Raw genomic sequence first — 20,978 nt, 5'->3', positions numbered from 1 at the left:
TGTGTAGATTCCTCTATTTCCTTTAAGAAACTCCATTAATAATTTGTTGCTATATATCAAATACAACTGTCATACGGACAACTAAAATTTCTCATGTATAAGTTTGACGATAGACTTGAGAAGGCTCAAACATGGTTGATCTTCCTGCACAAATGAGCTAAGTGTGTTTAGGGAAACTATTGTGTAAGCTCTGAAGCACAATTATGGCTGTCAATTCACAGAATTCACAGAAACAATTGTAAAATGAAATTCACATGTCACACCAAGGAAACGCTTCCTGTTGTAAATAAAGAGTAAAATATATAGAACATTACTGTGATAAGACGCATGCACAAAATATAAAACTATTTAATTGGTAACGTCTGAGTTGATGGTCATTAATTAAATGCAAACATCTATTTATCCTTTGCAATGCTCTGATATGTGTTGCTGTCAAGAAAAAAAATAATCTGTTGATAGTCTACATTTGTTCTGTATCTCTGAACCAGTATGTGAAAGTATGAATTTTTCTTAGCAACACATGCTACCAAAGAACCTCATAATTGATTTTTCTTTAGCATAAGTTATAATCCAATAATAATAATAATAAAAACCATACACTAGTGCACCGAATGTATGTAAATTCAATGATCAGCTGGTAAGAAATGCTCCATTTCCTGTTAGTGCCCAGTTGCTCTACAACATTTTGGTGCCTTTTTGAGAAAAACCTGTTCATCAGTGACCTGATCTTAATTTTGTAAAAAGCTGAGAGCTGGGCATGCCATTACGTACTGAGAGATGCATTAAAACATTACTAGTTTTGAATAGTATATACTGGAAACAGTAGCAAAAAGAAATAAAAAAATATATAAAATGATGTGCTTTCTTTTTGTGTGTTGTCTTTTTGTTTGTGTTTACAATATGTTGTTATTGCCAACTAATCTCATGTTCTGATTTAATCATGTACATCATGTGTGCTCCTCAGGGTCAACATATTTCTTCCACATTTGAATAGACAAACACATCAGCACTCAGCAAAGTAAAAATAATTTTGTTTTTATATTTCTGTCATATCTACCAGAGATACAAAATGTAAAAAACATATATTACAAGCACAGTGCACTATAATTAACACAGTGTATATTACAGAAAAGGCACATGCTTTGAATCAACTAAATCTTTGATAGCTTTACAGTACTGACATCATCTTTCTTACAATTAGTGCCTTAATGAGAGGCTGGAACGTTGCAACCAGTTTGCTGGCCAACAGAGATGTGGCCAGATGAAGGAAATGTCAGTGAAAAACATATATAAAGTGCCACTGGAAGACATCTGTGTGTTTACTGTGTGTCTCAGAAACATCTTCTTATTGTAGCTGAGAATGCTGTCCTCGTTTAGCTCCATCCGTTTAGTTTAGGCAATATCGGGCTCTGTTTGAATTTGATCTGCATAAGGATCTGTCTCTGTCGTCGGAGTGTTTTGTTTGTCCTGAATATCAGAATCAGTGTCTCTGGCATCTGCGTGTCCTGTCATGTCACTAGTGTGATTAACAGGTATTTGGCTGTTCATGCTGTGGTCAGTGTCAAAGTCTTTCCCATCTGTTGGATTCTGGTGAGTTTGTAAAGTCTCAGTGGAGCTGCTGGAGTCTGAGATCTGCTCCTTAGCTGTATCAAAAGACTCAGTCAAAATACTGTCACTGTATGACTGACTGGCAATGGTTTCTGTCTCAGAGGCAAACACATCCGGGTAAGGACTGTCTGTGTCGGGGAGATAGTGATTGTGATCTTCTTTCCCATTAGCATCTCTGAGATTAGTGTCAGATCTGTGCTTTGAGTTAACATGGGTTATAGAAGTTCTTAAAGGTGGGTCATCTTCACACTTTGCATCTTCAGGTATGGAATCAAAAATGCCATTTCTCTTAACTAGAATTTCTGTATGTCCCATATCAGCATCCAAGTTCTTTTCCTTCTTTTGGCCAGACTCTGTGTCTGCATAATCCACGTTTTCCTCTCCAACAGCAGCGCTTTCCACTCCAGCCAAAACTCTCTTCAGACTCTGGGCTCTGTCTCTGTAAACTTGGCACAGCTGAGCGTCGGGCATGTGGTTGCCATGGATCTCGGCCAACTTCATGTACACCACATACAGAGCCTCGGGGTTAGCTTGGTCCTCAAGTGCTGCTGCCAGAGCCAGCTGGAAGTAGCCTACTGCATCAAAAGCATCCTGCAAAGGGAACACAGGTCAGAGCCTCTCTCATCAAAATTAAGTGCATAATCTTCACACTGGAAGGTTGGATTTTGATTTGCTATTAAAAGAACAACAGGCAAAGTTAAACAGTCCATATTATGGGCATTTGCAGGTTTATAATTTCATTTTTGAGTGGCCAAGAAAACGTTAACATGCTTTACTGATTTAAAAAAAAAAAAAAAAAAAAGCACATTATTTTTGTCATACTGTGCACTACTGCAGCACACCTTCTCAACCGGGGTTAGGGTTATCCTCATAATATCTAGATCTGTTAGCCCCCAGTGCCACGGAAGAAGCTCCAACACAAACAAAAAGCATTTTTCATTTCTTTTTAAAAATGTATTTGTTTATTTTTTGGTCCTTTTTAAATTTCTGTATTAAAGCACTGACATTAAAGAGTTGAAACCAGATTAAACCACATAAAACAGATGAAACTAGAGATGCTGTGTCTCCTTGTGGGTGCCTTAAGGCCAGGGCACCCTGTCATGAAACTTTCATACTGCTTCCATGTATTAAAATGACTTTTTAGTTAATTTAGGCGTCAAAAACAGTAAAACATTTGATTGAGGTGAAAGCCAAGACCTATGGTAAGCACTAACATACTGTATGCATTGTTTGCCACCTTCTAACAGCACCTCCTGTACCTTGAGTTTGTGTAGCGTGAGGTTTCCCAGTCTGCTGTAGACCTTAGTGTAGTAGCGAGCCTCGGTGGGGTGCTGCAAGACAGGTGGACACAGAGACAGACACTTCAGGTAGTAGTTTTCTGCCATCTCATACTGCTGCAGGCTGTAGTAAATTGTAGCCAGACGATGGTAAGCTGTCCGCTCATTCTCACGCACTCCTGGGAGAGAAAACAAAATAGTGACTAACCAAGTAGGCACACCATGATTTCACATCTTTATTAAGACATGCTGCTGCTCTGTACCTGTTTTGCTGGCGATTTGAACAGCCAGCGTTGCGTACTGCAGAGCCTCCTCCTGCTCTCCTTGATTCATCAACAGCTCCGTCAGTTTACTTAACAAACGGAACTCTGAGTGGACGTCTTTGATGCTCCGTGCAAATGGCAAACTGCCATCCTGAGAAAAAAATATGACATTTTTTAAGATTCGTGATGCCAAGAGGGGAAAAAAATAAAACCACAACTTAATAGTTTGTCATGAAAAATACTGCTGGGTGTACTTTTTTGCATCGTCTCACCCTGTAGAAAGGCAGTGAGGCCATGCGGTTCCTGTGGCCTTTAAAGTAGACATCTCCTGCCTCCTCATAGATGCTCATAGCAAAGTAAGGATCATTCATCCTCAGGGCTGTCTTCACTGCTGCCTGTCAGTCAAATCATATTGTTAATCACATGTGCTATTTGAAACGCTTGTGATTGTCAGGGAAATATTACACTTTATTAGATTTAAAAAAAACAAAAGAAAGCGGTGAATGTGAAGCAGTGGGAGCTCAGCAAGGATGTGATAAAGTCAATAATCTTTGCTCCTCAGGAATGAGGAGTGCCTGCATACACCGGATGCCAGTTTTATTAAAGAGCAAAGGGCAGAACAAGGAAAAGAGAATGATTAAAATATGTTCCACTCCACCCTCATATCATCCTTCATTCTCACCTGCAGGTACATGTCAGCCAGCTCGTCCTCCTGGATGAGGTAATAGATGCGTCCCACCTGTAGCCAGGTCTCTGACTCTTCCTCTCTCTTGCCCAAATCAATAGAAATCCTCAGGCTCTGCTTGGTGTAGTCAAGAGACTTGCGAGACGATCTGCAAAACACAATGTAGAAATAAAAATCAAATATAAAACAGAGATGTTTTAATAAAGATGGACAGAGAATCTGGGTGAGTGGGAAGGAAAGTCAAATATTCACTTCTCGGTGTTGAGCGAGAGGTAGAGGCTGCTGAGGATTTCCAGATACTCTCCCTCTAGTCTCTTGTCCTTCAGCTCTCTGGATACCAACACACAGTGCTCGTAGTAGACGATACTCTGACCATAGAGCAGCATGTCGGCGTATAGCCGGCTTAGCACCTTGGCTACCACCATCTGACCTATGAAAAGTAGCGTTGGAAATTACAAGTTGGTCCTGAGACAACACATACTGGTGCATTAATGATTCTGAAAAAGAATTATATGAAGCACAGCCTGGTCTGCTCATTACTATGACTTGCATTATCAGACATTTTAACTTTCCATAAATATATTTGGGATAGATTTCAGTAACAATGACTTGACACCCCTTAAAACCATTGTTTCCACTAAATATAGCTTTGGAAGTAATTATTACTCCGTCAAGGAACGCAGTGGAGTTATGTGACGATTGTTGTACGTTTAAGTACCAAGACATCCGTCTTTTTGTAATCTCACAATTCTCGTCTTTAAACATTAATGTAGTCTGGATTATCTGTTGACTTCACATATACCATTTATGCACAGAATAATGGTAACTCAAAAAAAGTTTTCAACCATGTAATGTGAAGGTTAAAATTTTTAAAAATTTCAAAATGTTATATTTTAACATATCTTATTGCTTGTATTGGCAAGTGATAAGATTTTTTTTTCATGTATTTTCAAATATGCTGTAATTATTAAGCCATGATGAAATTCACAGTCTAATAATTATTTTCCAAAGCTTCAGCTTTTTATTATTATTATTATTATTATTTAGCTGTAAAAAATATTGCTTAGTTGATGGAAGACAAATGAATATCAGATGTCTAATTCTTTAATTTCATATAGTTTGAAATATTAACATTGGCATCATTTTTTTTTTTTGTTTAGTTTTGTACTGCAGCAATAAGGAGCAGATGATGCTTGTGTTTGACCAGAATAAATTGTGTAATAGTCTGCACTTGGTTTTATGTTACTTTCTGTGTGTTACAAGGTTGGTGTAGTGTATGTTTATTGGTTTATGTGTGCTGGTGGCTGTGAAGCTAGTCAGGTTCAGCAGCTAAGCTCTGGGACATCAAATTACATGTGCTCACCTTCAGTGGTTGAACTTGTACTTACTGTGCAAGTTTCTGGCGTGTAGTGCAATCAGAAATCCCATTTCATAACAAGCCCTGATGTCCTGACTTCTCCCCCTGTCCTTGTAGCTCCGCCCGAGCCAAAGGTAGGTCTGGACATGCTCCTCGTCTGTCGGGCTTTCCCACAGCTCCAGAAAAAGGCACAGGGATCTAGTTAGGATTTTTAAAAAAGTACAATTTAAAAAAATGACCTAGAAACTCTCACTCCCTTGCAACATTTTTTTTCATGAAAGCACAACTATCTGACCTGACAAGGAAGCGTTCTGCAACCCAAGATGCTCCCACAACCAGCGCCAGACAGCCCATGTTGGCCAGTGCCAGGGCCTGATTCCTCTGGTTTCCACTTTCTCTGGAGATTACCAGAGCAGAGTGGAAATGCCAGCCTGCTTCTGGGATGCGACTTTGATGCCTCAGACACAAAGCCAAGAGGTTATGGATCACACCTCGCTGAGTAGGACAGTCAGTGCCCTGCAGAAAGATTCAGTTGGAAAAGACAAACTGCTTACACAAACGTTCATCATTTTCCCATGTGATGATCATTGCTCGTTGTTTGTCTTTGGTTGCTGTACCTGTAGTGATGTGAGCAGTGGTTCTAGGACACTCTGGGCCTTCTCAGCCTGACCTGTTAACACCAGCAGCCAACCGAGCAGCACAGACGCCTCAAAGCCCTCCTCCTCATTGATGTGGCCTCCCGTCTCCACAGCTTGTTGAGCACAGCACACTGCTTTATCCAGAGCACCATACTGCTGGTAAATTGAGGCCAAGCCCAAGCACAGATCCCTCTGGGTCTTTTTGTCGTCCACCTGCTCAGCTACAGCCAGGGCCTGCTGCAGGTAAACAACAATCTGAGCTGGAAGCAGGGAGGTCCCTTCCTTCCAGCACGGGTTCAGACGAACAGAGTTCCTGATAAACAACTCAATCCTCTGGAAGGTATTGTGGAGGGAGTGGTCTTGTCTTGAATCCAGGCTCAGAGAGGCCAGCACTAAGTAAGGCATGTATTTACGATGGTAGAGCCAACTCAAGAGCCAGTTGAGGTCCAGGGGAGCTATAGGTCGACCCTCGGTGACAGAGAGAGTCACTGAGAGAAACTGGAGTCGCTCGACAAAGGGAAGAGCATCATCAGTCTTCCTGAGAAGCAGGAAGAGGCTGGAGATGAGGTAGCAGACGCGAGCCTCCAGGTGTTTGTCCACCATCACCACTGATCTCCTCATGAGGAGCTTCAGGAGTTCAACTTCGTCTGTGGACGTGAAGGAGTGGCAGGGAAGACAGAGGAGCAGGGCGCTGGCCTTCTCCAGAGTCTGGGGCAGTTTGTCAGTCATGCGTTGCTTCAGGTAGACGGCAGTGAGGTTTGTGACGAGAGCGATGAGGAGTGGCGTGTCAGAGAAACTGTCGACACAAACACTCAGAGCTTCCTCGTAGTAAACACGTGCCTGAGGAGAAATGGAAACGCAAATGTAGGAGATGATTTCAAGAGATGCAAACTGTAACAACTGGTCATTCCACACATGAATGCCTCTCCAAGTAGAATTTCAGTAATAATCTTTGTTTATTGCTTATATTCTAACCTTTGCTCTTTTAAAATGTTAATATTATTATGCTCACTTCACTTGATTGTCATTTCAAGGGAAAGTCACCTTAAAATTAAAAATACAAAAGACACTGTTATGACTATTATCATAAGATTATATGAATGCTACCGTATCCTGTGGTATCTTGTTACAGACTCAGTTGACTTGAATTATCTAAAACAGATACCTGGGAGAACTTGACCTTCCTGGCACACAGTCTTCCCAGGAGAAAGCATGCCCGTCGATGCGCCCAATGCATGCCCAGTCTCTTGGCACACTCCCTGACACTCTCAAGGTGTCCTGACAGCTCGTCCTCTGTCTTACCGCTAAAGGTCACCCACAGGAAGGAATACTGTAGGTCGTACAGAGGCAGAAATTCCTCCTAGAAGAACAGCAAACGAAAGATTTCAGTTATGTAACAATGGAGTTAATGGGACTGAGAAGTGTCAGTGTTTCTTTAATGCTTTTGTTTGCAAGTTAATTCTGAATCTTGCTACACAGAACTTGGTAAAATTTGAAGAATGTGTTGCCATTTTCAAGCTGAAAATGAAAATGTGTCTGAACCATCTGACTCCATTTAGCTTCTTCAATGCCTGCCTTGGAAAGCCTCTTCGTAAAGTCATGAAGCTGTGCTGACTGATGTGCTGACAAGGCTCAGTAAAGAGTGGGCTGCAAAACCAAACCAATAAGCTGAGGAGAACTACCAAGTAATTCTCTGTGGTCTCCGCGTTCACATTTGCAGTGTAGTCTTTTGACACTTAGTTCAAATAATGAACTGAATAATGCAAAAAACAAGCTTGTGTTGACCCTTGTGGTTTTGATGGATACAAAGTTCAAGAGTTACACACCAAGAAGTGAGTATGAAATAAGTAAAGAACAGTTGTGGTGGTGGAGGAACTGTTGCAAACATGCACACAGGTAGAATGATAATCTTTTTACTACTGGCAACGCAGAGAAACTACATCTAGAGAAACTATATACAGCATTGTTGTTTCTTACATCTTTGACTTTAAATGTGGATGAATTAAAAATACTAAAAGCAAGAAAGCAAGCGAGAAGGAAAGAAAGTAAGAAAGAAAGAGCCTGACCTGGAAGTGTTCTTGATTGAGCAGGGTCAGCGTTGGGTCACTGAGCTCGGACTCCTCCCCATCCCAGCTGTTCTCTTCCAAGAAAAGAGGAGGATCTTCCTGGAATTCATCCAGTTCTCTGAATGTGTCGTCCAGAGTGAAGGACAGTCGCTCTCCCTCTCTCGGAAGAGGATTGTGAGAGTGATAGACAGACACACGAGGGGAGGACTGAGAGAAAGACGGCCGAGGGGACGACTGGTATGGGGGTGTTCCTCCACTTCTCTCTGACATGACACTCTGACGGGTGCTTGTAAGAATCTTATGATCTTTAAAAAAGCCAGATACAGTACTTTAGTGTATTAGCAGAGAACAGAGAAGCTTTTCAAGTTGTATGAATGCAATAAGATCATAACTAAGATGATAACTTTACCATGTTTAGGCCGACTCCTGATGTACATGAAATCACTGTCATCCAGTCTATCTGGAAACACACAAGGTAAATCCATTTAAGCATCAGATTTCCAGTTGGAAGTAGAAAATGGAAACTATTCCTCCCAGAATGAATCCCAAACTATTTAGGAAACAAACAGAAGCTGCACATGAAACCAAACATGACCTATATTTCAGTTATGTGGCACAGCTCCTTTCCTTTCCATTTCCTGAAATTACATCTCTTGATCAGGCCAATCATTCCTTTACCTAGCCTGTACACAGAGCTGATTTCAGACGAGAAGAGTCTTTCCAGCAGGCTGTTGTCAATCGGCTCAGAGCCACATGGGTTAACCTGACCCAGGCTGGCCTTCTCCTCCTCTGTCAGAAAGACCAGTTGTTCATCTCTGTGTGAGGGAGACAAAGGCAGCATTATTGTTTCAGCCATCTCTCCAACCTCATGATCCAATCCACCCTGTACAGACTGCAGACACACTAAATACGATTTCATTAAAGATAAGCGACAGACTTAAAATAAGTCATAATGAATGTGGATTTGATTATAATAAAGTGCTTCGAAGTTGAAATGATGCACAACATAATAAAATGACTAACAGCAAGGCACGATATGTATTATTAATAGCTGATAGAACTGAAAATATGGAACTTCTTACAGTGGTAAGGTGTTCAGAGGCTTGACGTGCGCCTTGTGTACAAAGCCAGTGTGTCCTGTGGAAGCGTGTCTGCCTATAAAAATGTCCAGGCCTCGGAGCAGCAGACCCTGGATCTCTACAGTATCACCTTGACTCAACTGGAGCTCATCTGGGCCACCTGGACTGTAGTCGACTGTGACTACACATGAACCTGTCACTGAGGTGATAAGACCAATAGGATTGGATGAGTAGGATGAGTGTTTCCTGGCCAATAGTTAAGCACACTGTTTGATCAGGCATAAGATGATCTTAAATTATAACAAGGAATGAATGGGACATTTAAAAAATTTAAGTACAGAATGGTTGGAGGTGCTTCTGGTAAAATACATTCCAACATTTGCTCAACTTTATAGCAAAAGACATACAGAAATTCAGCTGTGTTGAGCTGACCTAATCGTTTTACATTCATTTCCATCAAATTCTATACTGTGTAAAAAAGCATCTCGTGAAATTCCTCCCCAACCACCTCCGAAAGCCACATCTCAGCCTCCCAGAGTTGTTTTAAGAATTGCAGTAAAGTATGTTGTATGTGTGAAAATTACCAAATAAAAAAAATTACATAATATGCAGAATAGCTTTACCAATAGAATGTTCAAATGGTTCCTTGTCTGTCAATGAGCATCCAGCATGGCTTGGGTACTTCCTCAGGAACCACCTGACCAAACAGGAAGTACAATTTGACAGAGAATGTCCACCACAAGAGAATGTGTTAATCTTATCACAGTGTAAATCTGGGAAGTGATCACTTAAGGGGCTAATTGAGCAACATAAAGTGACTCACTGGTAGAAGGGGTAGGGCAGCGGCTGCATGGCGTTTACTGGCACCAGACCGTGATTTCCCGTGGAGAGCATGGTGCCCTCCCACATGTTGTCCTGCCCGGTGTCCTTCACCATCAGCAGGTCGTTCTTTTTGAATGACAGCTGTTCTTCGTCGTCCTCATCCTGCTCGCTTCTTGTAAACAGCGCCTTGGCAAAGAAAGAACCTGCAACGAGGCTGATTCATCAGTACACAGCTTCAGCTTCTGCAAAGCCCCACACAAACATATAGAGACGATTTGAATGCACATGAATAAATCCAGACAGTGTTTTCAGTCATTGTTTTTTGGTGTTGATGAAAGTTACTGTGCTTAAGTTAAAGATGTGCAAAACTGCTGCAGCTACCGTGCCCTCATTCAGTCACAGGAAAATGATGGATGTTTTATATCCTACCCCTATTAAGTTAATGTAATTCTCATCACTATTTGCCAGCACTGCAGTCCTATCATACATTTCCGTGAAGCTTTTTGCCTAAGGGAAATGTTCATGAGAAAGTAAGGATGTCTGTGTAGACCAGGCAGGAGGGAAATCAATAAACATTCACAGTGCAAAGTAGTGCAATAGTTTTAGCTTTAGCAGAAAACATTTTGCAATACATTTCAAAAATCAGAAACATTTTTGATGTCTGGTTTCAAGTTAATCCAATTGTAAAAAAATCTTTAAAATGCAAATGTATGGGGTTTTTTGTCAAAGAGCAGATCTAAAACAATGCTGTCTTCATTAGAAGTCTTTCATATTTGAGAAATTAGGTTTTTTTCTGAGTAAAGCAGAAAAGCTCTTCATCTAAATATAAAGCACCCATTTGTGCGGCAGTCTGTTCATCAAGTTAATTGGGGTCAGTAAGAAATGGATTAAAAATAATGGGATCAAAAGGCAGCTGCAGCCACTTAATAGATAATTAAGTGTCCAGATTCAGGAGTCCTCTGACAATGATTCCTTTCAATATTTTTTAAGGTCTCTCACTACAGTTTTGACAATGTCAGTAAGTGTTTGCATTTTGAAATAAAGACCGAAGCTTTAAAATCTGGAGTGAAGAATAGATTCAAACTTTTGAATCTCAGTTTGATTGACTGGATTTGATTTCTGTTTGCAAAAGTAGATCACTTTGTATCAGTGAAAAATACAATTTTCACGCCCTCTGTTATTACTGTATGTCTTGTTGACACCACAAAACATCCATTATATTCCAAATCAACTGTGGACTCTCCTTCTCAACACTACCGACCTTCCTGGAGTAAAAGTCCCAGGTAGAGGGTGGCCAGATGTTCCTCATCCACTGTTACATTGATCTCCAAGTCACTAAGCAGCTCTGGGTCCAGCCAGACTGATTGATCACACAGGAAGTTCTCCAAGCAACGAGCCACATAACCTAGGACAGAGCGCATGCAATGCAACTGAAATACCACCTCAACAAAGACGTAATCCAACACTACTGCTATGATGAGGATAATAGGAAAAGAAATACAACATGTCTTGCTGAAGAAACCCGCTTCCTACCTAATGATAAGTACGTTGAAAACTTCCAGATTTCCTCCACCGTTTTGAATGTGAGAACAAAGCTATCCTTCTCAGCATGGACAGAGACCAGACGTGCAGACAAGTCCTGCAGAAACAAGTCTCATGTTACACAACAGGGCATTAAGCCATCTTTTAAAAGTGCACATCCTAGTATAATATATCATATTCCATCAAATGGACTCATTAGTGTTTTTTGCCATATCAGAATGTTTAAAAGTGCAGTAAAGTCTGTGCAACTTCTGCACTGTCAGGTCTGACTGGCACTCACTTTAAAGAGCTGTATGACGTCCTGGCTGTTGCTCTCCACCACTCGGAGTCGGGTGCGCAGCGCCTCCTGTAGGGCCCGGTCAGGATCCACACTGGCGCGCCTCCGCCCCGTGAACAACAGCACAATTTCTAGTGAAAAGACAGAAAACATGTAGTGAACTTTTAGTTTATTTCTTGTAGCGAAATAGAATCATATCAAAACATATCTCATGCAAATAAGCCTAGAAAAGAGGGGAGGCAAAAGTTTTGAAAATATCACACAAACTGAAATGAAATTTTGTTCTCTCCAAGCGAGAGAGACAAAACTTTCAAGAGTTTGTTAAAGATTTTCTCGGAGAGCTTATATATCGTTGAGATGCTTTGTGAGCACAATGTGAGTCCCTGGAGGAATAACAAAGCTATTAGGCCTCTTACTGGACTCTCAGTGTGGCCATTTACATCCATTTGAAAGGAAGAACCTGGGGGAATGTGATGGATGGAGCTAAACTGCTGAGTGAGTAAAAACATTAGTGGCAGAAGGAATGTGCTTAATCAGTATCATAAATATAATATCCATGGGAAATACCTCTTTGTGTAATATATTGCTAGTCTAGACTAGATGACAAAGAAGCTGGTTTTCCATCTGAAAGACACAACAAGTCAAGCAATGGACTGTGATCAGTGAAATGTACCTGAAGAGAATTTCTCTCCCAATGACACGTTGCTTCCTCTAAGAAAAGCCTCTTTCTTCTTCCAGTAGCTATCAGACTCCACTCCACCTTCACCTGACTCCACTAGAGGACCGTCCTCCTCTTCACAAGCTCCTACAGGGGAAATATCAAGGAAAGTGGCTGGGTTGAATTTAGATGGTCATTGATTCAAGGTCAAAATGAGAGCATGAGGTGGAAAACTCACTCCGTCACTGGTTAAACCAATGTTTCCTAAACAGCATACTGTTTTTAGATTACTTTTGTGTGTGTTTAAGACAGGTGTGTAGTAGGCGGGAACTACTTTATCAAAATGATCATCACAAGGTGATGGTTTGTGCAAAACAGCTTGTAATCCAAGTGCCGGACTGGCGTGGAGATTTAACTGTAAATGTTACCAGATGACATAAGATGCTAATCACTGGTGCTATTTAAGAAAACAATATCTGTGGTTGGTATTTAGACGGGCTGAACGCTTGATGTAGAGCTTCCAATATTTTTCTTGGTTGTGCCACCACAATTATCAAATGTCTTTATTGACACCATAGTCATAAATTCCAGAGTTCATTTCATTTATTTGAAACTGGAACTTATTTAGCACTATAAACAATACAGAAATCATTATTATTTCTTAATGCACCTCAGCACCAGTACAGATGGGTGTGCATTATTAGACTTTTAGCCAATTATCCATTACTTTCAGCCAACTATTTTAACTGTTTATCTACTATGTTTGGTACCTACAATCATTCATTCACCTCTTCATCTTTTTTTACTTTTTAGCCAATACTTTTAGCAATTCATTTCAGCATATGAACAGGATCTTAATAGTTTCAAACTCTATAAATACTGAACCAGATGGATTCACACATGATGGCTATATTTTTTTGCAATAACGTAGTGACGGGCTTCCCCTGGTCTGTTCCATTGTGCAGGGAGGATATCCCAAACACTTCCTTGGTTTGCAACCACACAAAGAGCAGAAATGCTCCCTCTTACACAAACCTTACGAACCTTTCATACTAGTAGAGAACTTTATAACATTATGATTGACAAGTCCAGAACATCTGGCTGTTCTGTGCAACAGAACTACTGTACCTTGAGTCATGTTGTCATTTCCTGAGAAGTGTTCATTTAGAGTATATGGCGGCTCCCTCCAAAGAGCATCCAGCTCTGCAGGAGAGATATCTGTAAAAAAGAAAGCAAATCAATGAAGAAATAACAAACTTTGACTCCTCCATGCTCCCCTTTGATGAATTGATCATCAGATACCTACTATAAAGTTTCAAATATCATACCAGTGCATCTTAAAGGAATAGTTTGACATTTTGGGGAAATATGCATATTGGCTTTCTCTTTCAAACCACTCTTATGTCTGTATGGTAAATACGATGCTACAGCCTGCAGCTACTTAGCTTAGCATAATGAATGTAAAAGAAAAATCTGAATGCAGATTGGACAAAATCTACTTATCAATATTCCTAAAGGTCATTTTTCTATTATACTATGAAAACCAAAGTGTTAAATGGGTTTGCTAATGAGTTAGACTATTTATTGGCAGGGTGCAGTTACCGGGTAACCAGTAGAGACTCCTAGAAGTTATTATCTATATTAGTCTTTATGGGTACGCTTTTGTACTAACTGGACGAACAATACATAATTAGTTAAGCTTCTATTAGTCGGTCTTGCTGTTTCTAGTATTTAATGAAGCCGAGTTTGCTGTCTCTTGATAGTAGATTTACCGTACAGACATTAAAGCAATGTCAGTATTCTTATCGTGACAAGAAAACATATAAGGTAAAGGTATTTCTCAAAAATCCCAACTATCCTTTCAAAGAAAGTAGGTTTCTTGGCAAGGGAGAGTGTTAACATGACTGGGGGAGACAAACGCAGCAGTTTATTGTGGAAACGCCAAGTTTGAGCCATCGGTTAGTTTGATGAGTCGTCAGAGGTGGGGATACAATGATGCTGAATCCACACAGGCCCAACACAGACACACAGCTGCACTGACATCAGAAAAGCCTTCACACACAGCTGCCCTGCCCCTGAGGCATGTCGGCGTGGTCACACTATCAAACACCATTTACACTGAAAAAAGAAGCAACCAAATGCAAACACAAATACTTTTGATTAGACTATTAGACTGCCACTTTTTCATTTCCAACATGCTTTTTCAGTGTAAAAACAAAACACAACAGGACATTATTATCTTGATGCAAAGCATTCCCAACAAGACAATGGGGGCGCACAATTTAGCAACACAATATGCAACATGACATTATGCCAAAGAGGACAACAGGCTATTCTTTCCATCCTACAACACAGAGCCCAGTTAGCAGCAACAGGACTGCTTGAGTCAACACAAGCACAGTCATGCTGCTACAGTGCAGAGACACACCATGCCCTTTTTACCTTCTTGGCTAAGTGTGTTACCCATGTCGCATATAGACCTAAACTCCTGCCTAAGTGAACGTAGCCCGCCTCATGACAGCAGATAACAGAGAGCGAGATGGGACCGACCTGTGAAGGAGGAGAGGCAGACTTTGATGAGCGGTCCACAACAGGAGGAGTTGAGGAGCGGTCTGCAGCAACAAGACGCCATCTGGCCCAGGAGCCGGCAGCTCCCAGAGATCAATGCCATCCCATCAGTTCCCCTCAGCCTCTTTAACAACAGCTCACTCTCTTCCTCTCTGCTGGACAAGCCCCGGTTCCCTTCCTATTTCTGTATTCCCTTTCCTGCCCCTGTCACCCTGTCTTTCCACCAGTTAACGTTGACTGGATGTGTCTCTACTGTCCCCTCTGCAAGCCTTATCTCATCTCTGTCTGTCCACTTCTCTTTGTAATATTTCTGTCTCTTGCTGCTGTCTCCATCTTCCCCCTCCCACCAGTCTCTCTCTCTCTCCCTCTCTCTCTCCAGTAGCTGCCCAGCCAGTCACTGAATGCACAAAGCACTCTGTGATTGGTATGAGTATGTGTGTGGGGGGGCAGACCTCGATGAGAGTTTCCCTATGTGTTGTGTGTGTGTCCGGGTCAGTGAAAATATGCACAGAATGTGTGTCACAAAGACAATGTTTGTGTCTTTTGTGTTTGTCTCTGGGATAGTGTGTTGCTGATCCACTGTAAGGCAATACCACGAGAGGGATGGGCTGCAAGGTCACAGCAAAGTGAGGGTGAGAGATGCTGGGTGACACAGATCGAGGATCAGTTTATCTACAGCGCACAGTTTTACCGAGCTCTGCTTTCTACCATCAGATGGGTAACAGATATGACATGAGCACAGCCAGAGAGCATCGTTCCACACTGTGAGGTCGCTGGGAAGAAAAGGACGGCTGTGGAAAGTAGAGATTGCACAGGGAAAGAGCCAGTGGGGGTTCTGACTGCTCTCAGTTATGATGATAAAGGGGGATGTACATCCAACAAAACGTGTTGACATGGGAAGGTCACGACCATTGACCTTATGTGACCCTTTACAATCTGAGAAATTTAAAACAGTCTAATATACAACAATGGCTCCGTTCAGGGTGTGCATTTATTTGCAAAAAATATATATTATGTTCTTATCAGCATACTAAGTGTAGACAGAGGCCTTTATTTTGACAGTGGTATTTAATGTTCCAGCACACTGTCTCTCTAGTGGTACCAAACTCAGTGCTACATTGGGAGTTGTGTGGTGTTGTGTGTCAAAATAATAAATTGCTGAGAGTGTTTGTCGCCTTTCACTTTAATTAAAGCTGCAAGAATGTTTTTTTTTTTTGGTCATTTGTTCTCAATGAAAACAAGTTGTTTTTTGGCCTATTTTACCCCTGAGGAAAATGCTGCGAAATGCTAAACCAGATGCATCGAGTGTGAACAAAACAGCTGATTGTTGCAACCATTTTCATCACAGAGCGAAATGAAACAGCAACTCTGTGCAGCGGAAAGCTATAAAACAATAAGCTGAATCTCTGCTCAGGCTAGTTGCAGATTTATTTGCTATGTCACTGTAGGTTAATCACTTCCTGTGACCTCAAAGTGTTGTTTTCACAAAAAAATGCTCATTAAAGAACCTGTTGAATGAATAGATAGAATGAAATGACCAACTGATATGTCACTATATAATATATCAAAATATCAAATCTGCATACAATTGCAAGGTATATTTACTATACTGTTTTATTTTTATTCTATTGTACATGCAGTTTTGATAATTTCGGGATATATTAGGAACCCAATTGGACTAACAGAATATTAGCATGGCCTGTAACATCATTAAACCAAATAACAGGTAGAAGTCTTGCATTTATTATATTATATTATATTATATTATATTATATTATATTATATTATATTATATTATATTATATTATATTATATTATATTATATTATATTATATTATATTATATTATATTATAGGGGCCCACTGTAAAGGCATGTAAACTGTTAGAAAATGCATAAAATGCGTAAAATGCATTGTAATATTAAAAAAGATATATAGTATACATGTAAATTATATATGTGTGTTGTTATGAGCTTGTGTGGTGTCTTGCCCAATTTTGGTGGCCATATGTTTGTGAGGGGACTTTTTAATTCATGAGTGACCACAGTGAAGGAAATAATGCTTAAAACACATTGATCAGTTCACTTGAGTTTTGTGTCTTGTATTTTTGGCCATTTCAAACTTGTTTTGTGGCTTTGTGACTGCAAATTTGTGTTGTTTTGCTGTTTTTCCATATGTGTCTATGTGATCAGTGTTGGGACACTGGTTGATTAGGCTGAGTGGCTACAGCTGCTGCATCCGACGCACCTGCTGCAGTGATTGGTGACACTCCTTTAAAAGACAGACTCTTGAGCTGTTCAGATGGGCTCTGACTTCAGAGAACTGCACATCATATTTCTCTGTTCGTTTGAGAGCGTGTGTCAAATAGCTCTCTTGTGAGAAATAAAGCCCCTTTGAATTGTGTTTACACCCTAAGCACATTTATTTCACCCTCTCCTCCTTTTGTTTGGTTTTGTTTATTATAATTCTTCCAGCCATTTTGGCTGGCTTAGTGGGTGATAGAGGCAATCTACCTCCATCACCTTTCCGAACCCATTTTGTGACCTTTTGTTTGGTTTATTTGTGTTGGGGTTCTTTGTTTTGTTACGGTTTTCCTTTTGATACTTTAATAAAGTTTGGGGTTCTGGGTATTTTCCTGGGGTCCCGCTTGGGAAACGTAACAGTGTGTATATATCCATCCATTATCTATACACCTCTTAATCCTCACTAGGGTCATGGGGGGGGCTGGAGTCTATCCCAGCTGACTCAGGTGAAGGCAGGGGACACCCTAGACAGGTCACCAGTCTGTCACAGGGCTACATACAGAGACAAACAATCACTCTCACATTCACACCTACGGGCAATTTAGAATAATCAATTAACCTCAGCATATTTTTGGACTGTGGGAGGAAGCCGGAGTACCCGGAGAAAACCCACGCATGCACAGGGAGAACATGCAAACTCCATGCAGAAAGATCCCGGGAAAGCCGGGACGCGAACCAGGGACCTTCTTGCTGCAAGGTGAAAGTGCTAACCACTACGCCACTGTGCAGCCCGTGTGTATGTGTATATATATATATATATATATATATATATATATATATATATATATATATATATATATATATATATATATATATATATATATATATATATATATATATCTTAAATATAATATAATATAATGTTATGTTATATATCTTTTAATATTACAATACATTTATGGTAATAATTTGTAGTTTACATGCCGTTGCAGTTATTTATATTAAAATTTTATGCAAATACAGCAAAATAGGTAAGAAAGCCTCTATATATACATATCACTAGTGGTCTTGTATTTAGAGCATTTTTTCCCATGATTTATCTTCCTCAGCAGACTAAGACATAATAATCAGTATTAAATTTCAAATTTTATCAATTTATATACAAAATCCACCTCTGGATTTAAATGCTTTAGATGAGCAAATTTGGAAGTTAAAGAAACCCTATTTTTTTGCTTTGCTGATAAAATGACTGATCCTAAATCCAAAAACACTGGACCCAAGAGTTAATGCCAATGCAACTTATGGCATCTTTCATTAGATCCTGTCTCTATAAATACAAACTTCTTTCAACCCTAACACCCCGAGTTCACACCTTGCCAGTAATGTTTAAGACTTGCATGTTCAAAGCAAAGAACAAAATATTGATCACTGCCATGATTTTATGATGACCCCAAAATATGTTGAACTCTTTAATGCATAATAACTGTGTGAATTTCATTGTTGAAACATCTGTAAAGATTGGTGGCAATACTGTTCATTACCTCTTACACTGTTAACAAAGAACAGAGAAAACAAACTAATTTGATGCAATGATGGAAACAGCTCATGTCTTATATGACTTCTGTCAGCTGCCATTGCATGTAATCACTGATGCATGGACAAACACATAAAGTTTCTTCCTCCTTTAAACCCACCTGCTTGTTTTTCATAGTGCAACAGATGTCTAATCTAATAAACACAAGGTTGATATGTGCAGTCACTGGTCTTTGTTAGCCACAAAAGCTGCACAAAGGTCACTAGCTGTCCCACTTTCAAGCATACAGATTGTCAATAAAACAATACAATCTGTTTAGTGATGCTGTATTAGTCACAATGTCCTCTTTACGATACACCTGTGGATCTAGCTGCTGTTTCCTGGCAGCTGCAGCGTAAGAACTCCTTCCTCTTTTGAATGACTGCACTCTGTGGCACAACTTTACTGAAGTCTCTAACAAACAATGCATGTGATTACAGACTAAACACTTAACTTATTGCCTGTAATGACAGGGATTGTCGAGTCTAATGACCACATACCATAAATGACCCTATAGTCTCCTCACAGTCTGAAGCCACAGCAAAAAGCCGGGACTACAATTGTGACACTCGGCGGTCCATGACAATAACATTCAGCCTAATGAGAAACATATGGTGTCAGCACTGTGTTCAAATGCATGACAAGCACGGGTTGTTTGAGGTGTTTGTGTCTGTGTGTGTGTGTGTGTGTGTGTGTGTGTGTGTGTGTGTGTGTGTGTACAGTGTGGGTTTGTAGATTTAGAATATGTTGAAGAAGAGTTAGTGGAGAGTAATATGAGACAGGGGTTATGGGCTCTAAGTTTAGACTAACCCCCCGTTAGCTCACCCACATGCCTGTGCGTCTGGGGTAGAGCTCTCTGCAGGGAGATTCCCACACTGTTGCATAGCGGCATTTGTGACTCTGAAACAAACACTGTGGAAGTATAATTGCAGATTCTTGGGCTTTTGAGGTTAGATCAGTTTTATTTCCATGGTCTGACATTCTTTCATGTATTAGAACTAACATATAGAGCCATAAGAAGTGTGTCATTTACTGTGTAAGTCAGCTTGAAGCACCAGTGAAAAGAAAAGGGAACTAAAATCACTCCTTGAAAATCACTACCCATTTACAGATGCACTGTTTATCCTGTACACTGTGGGCTGACAGCAACTTTGTGGTTATGTAACTAAGTACAAAGTACAGCAGTGTTTCCTAAACAGACGTAGGCTTATGGCACAGTGAGAGTTAGGGAGAAGATAAAGGCATTAAAAGCAGAAAAAAACACCCTTACCTCCGAGTTGCTGCCAGCTCTCCTCTCTCAATTCATTCCTCGTGTGCGTGGTGGAATGTGTCTATATATCACTTTGTGTGCACGTGGTTTCACCGTTGTAATGGTGAGTTGCATGTCATGACAGCTGCTGAAACTGCTGTCATTCTCCACAGCAAAAAAAAAAAGACAGAAAGTCTGTGAGAGTGTGCTGCTCTATGTGTCTATGTGTGTTTCAGAGGCAATCCAAGACAGCATGTCAGTGACTGAGGAAGTTTTTTGCTGTAACTCCTCCCAGCATGGCTTTGGGACAATGGTACGGCCTCCTCTTCTCCCTCTCTCTCTTTTTCTAACTCACCCCAATCCCCCACTCACTCTTCCTCTCTCTGTCAAAATCTGCTAACGTATGAGCCTACGAGAACCAATGAAAAGAGGTTGTAAGGTGGAAGTTATAAATATACTTTTATATATCTTTTCAAAGCAGTTAAACCCTGGTAATTATCTGCTACCTCTTACCAATTTAGAGCAACAAAAAGAACAATCACACACTCTGTATTTCCCCATTCTGCAACACCGGTCGCACCAGCTTGGTGTGTCGCACTCCCCAGAGATGACAGCAGATTACAGGTACAAACACTCGCCTGGTGTGAACAATGTTGAGTCCATACCTGAGGAATAACTCTTCTTCATTCCAAAGGTGAAAAGTCTTTGCAAAATCTTGCCTGTCAATTCGAACACGCACTGCCTGCATTCCAGTAAACGTAGTGTAATGCCTGTAAATGTCAAGTATTTACCCTTGTGTGTTGTATGACAACACAACAAAAAAGGGCAGCCTCTCATCATTCACTTTCTGGGTCATGTCCATCCCTATCTGTGTGAGGGGAGATAATAATCCCCAGGCTGGCAGTCGCTTCGGTTTCTCATGTTTTCTTTCTTTTTTTTGCCTGCTTAGTTAAATATAAACTCTGGAACTGATTGTGTATTCCCAGCCCCCAGTGCACCATGACAAAGTCACCCTGACCACAGAATATCAGCCCTGCACTGCACATGTGATCATGCAATGGGCTATGCAAGACT

At 40.6% G+C, this 20,978-nt stretch overlaps 1 protein-coding gene across 4 annotated transcripts; it reads right to left on the bottom strand.

Annotated features, from left to right (window-relative positions):
• Nucleotides 1-1,019: 1,019 nt before the first annotated feature.
• sh3tc2 (SH3 domain and tetratricopeptide repeats 2) lies at nt 1,020-20,271 on the bottom strand. Of its 4 annotated transcripts, XM_035942889.2 has the most exons (23): nt 19,926-20,271; nt 14,715-14,822; nt 13,401-13,490; nt 12,288-12,419; nt 11,618-11,745; nt 11,329-11,434; nt 11,057-11,200; nt 9,797-9,998; nt 9,597-9,670; nt 8,977-9,172; nt 8,573-8,709; nt 8,304-8,354; nt 7,895-8,199; nt 6,994-7,188; nt 5,808-6,668; nt 5,486-5,706; nt 5,222-5,388; nt 4,086-4,263; nt 3,831-3,981; nt 3,421-3,543; nt 3,149-3,299; nt 2,868-3,064; nt 1,020-2,199 (listed from the first exon to the last, which is right to left on the bottom strand). In XM_035942889.2, exons 2-23 carry the CDS (start codon nt 14,737-14,739, stop codon nt 1,393-1,395), a joined length of 4,641 nt encoding a protein of 1,546 aa, XP_035798782.2. In that variant the 5' UTR covers nt 14,740-14,822; nt 19,926-20,271; the 3' UTR covers nt 1,020-1,392. The 4 variants fall into 4 exon arrangements, with proteins under 4 accessions (XP_035798782.2, XP_023153946.2, XP_023153945.2 ...); XM_023298178.3 differs by lacking the exon at nt 14,715-14,822 and having other exon boundaries at nt 19,926-20,267; XM_023298177.3 differs by lacking the exons at nt 14,715-14,822; nt 19,926-20,271 and adding an exon at nt 14,823-16,474.
• Between the last annotated feature and the right edge of the window lie 707 nt (nt 20,272-20,978).

This window comes from Amphiprion ocellaris, chromosome 13, assembly GCF_022539595.1.
Source record: "Amphiprion ocellaris isolate individual 3 ecotype Okinawa chromosome 13, ASM2253959v1, whole genome shotgun sequence".
Classification (NCBI taxonomy): Eukaryota; Metazoa; Chordata; class Actinopteri; family Pomacentridae; genus Amphiprion; species Amphiprion ocellaris.
Note: the sequence above shows the minus strand (reverse complement) of the source record. Positions and strands in the feature narration are given on the sequence as shown.

Coding starts and splice junctions, on each gene's coding strand:
- sh3tc2 (XM_023298177.3), bottom strand. CDS start 14,943: ATGGCATTGATCTCTGGGAGCTGCCGGCTCCTGGGCCAGATGGCGTCT. Junction 6,669..6,993: donor GGAAGGTCAAGTTCTCCCAG/GTATCTGTTTTA, acceptor ATTTCTCCTCAG/GCACGTGTTTACTACGAGGA. Junction 4,264..5,221: donor ACACGCCAGAAACTTGCACA/GTAAGTACAAGT, acceptor TACTTTTCATAG/GTCAGATGGTGGTAGCCAAG.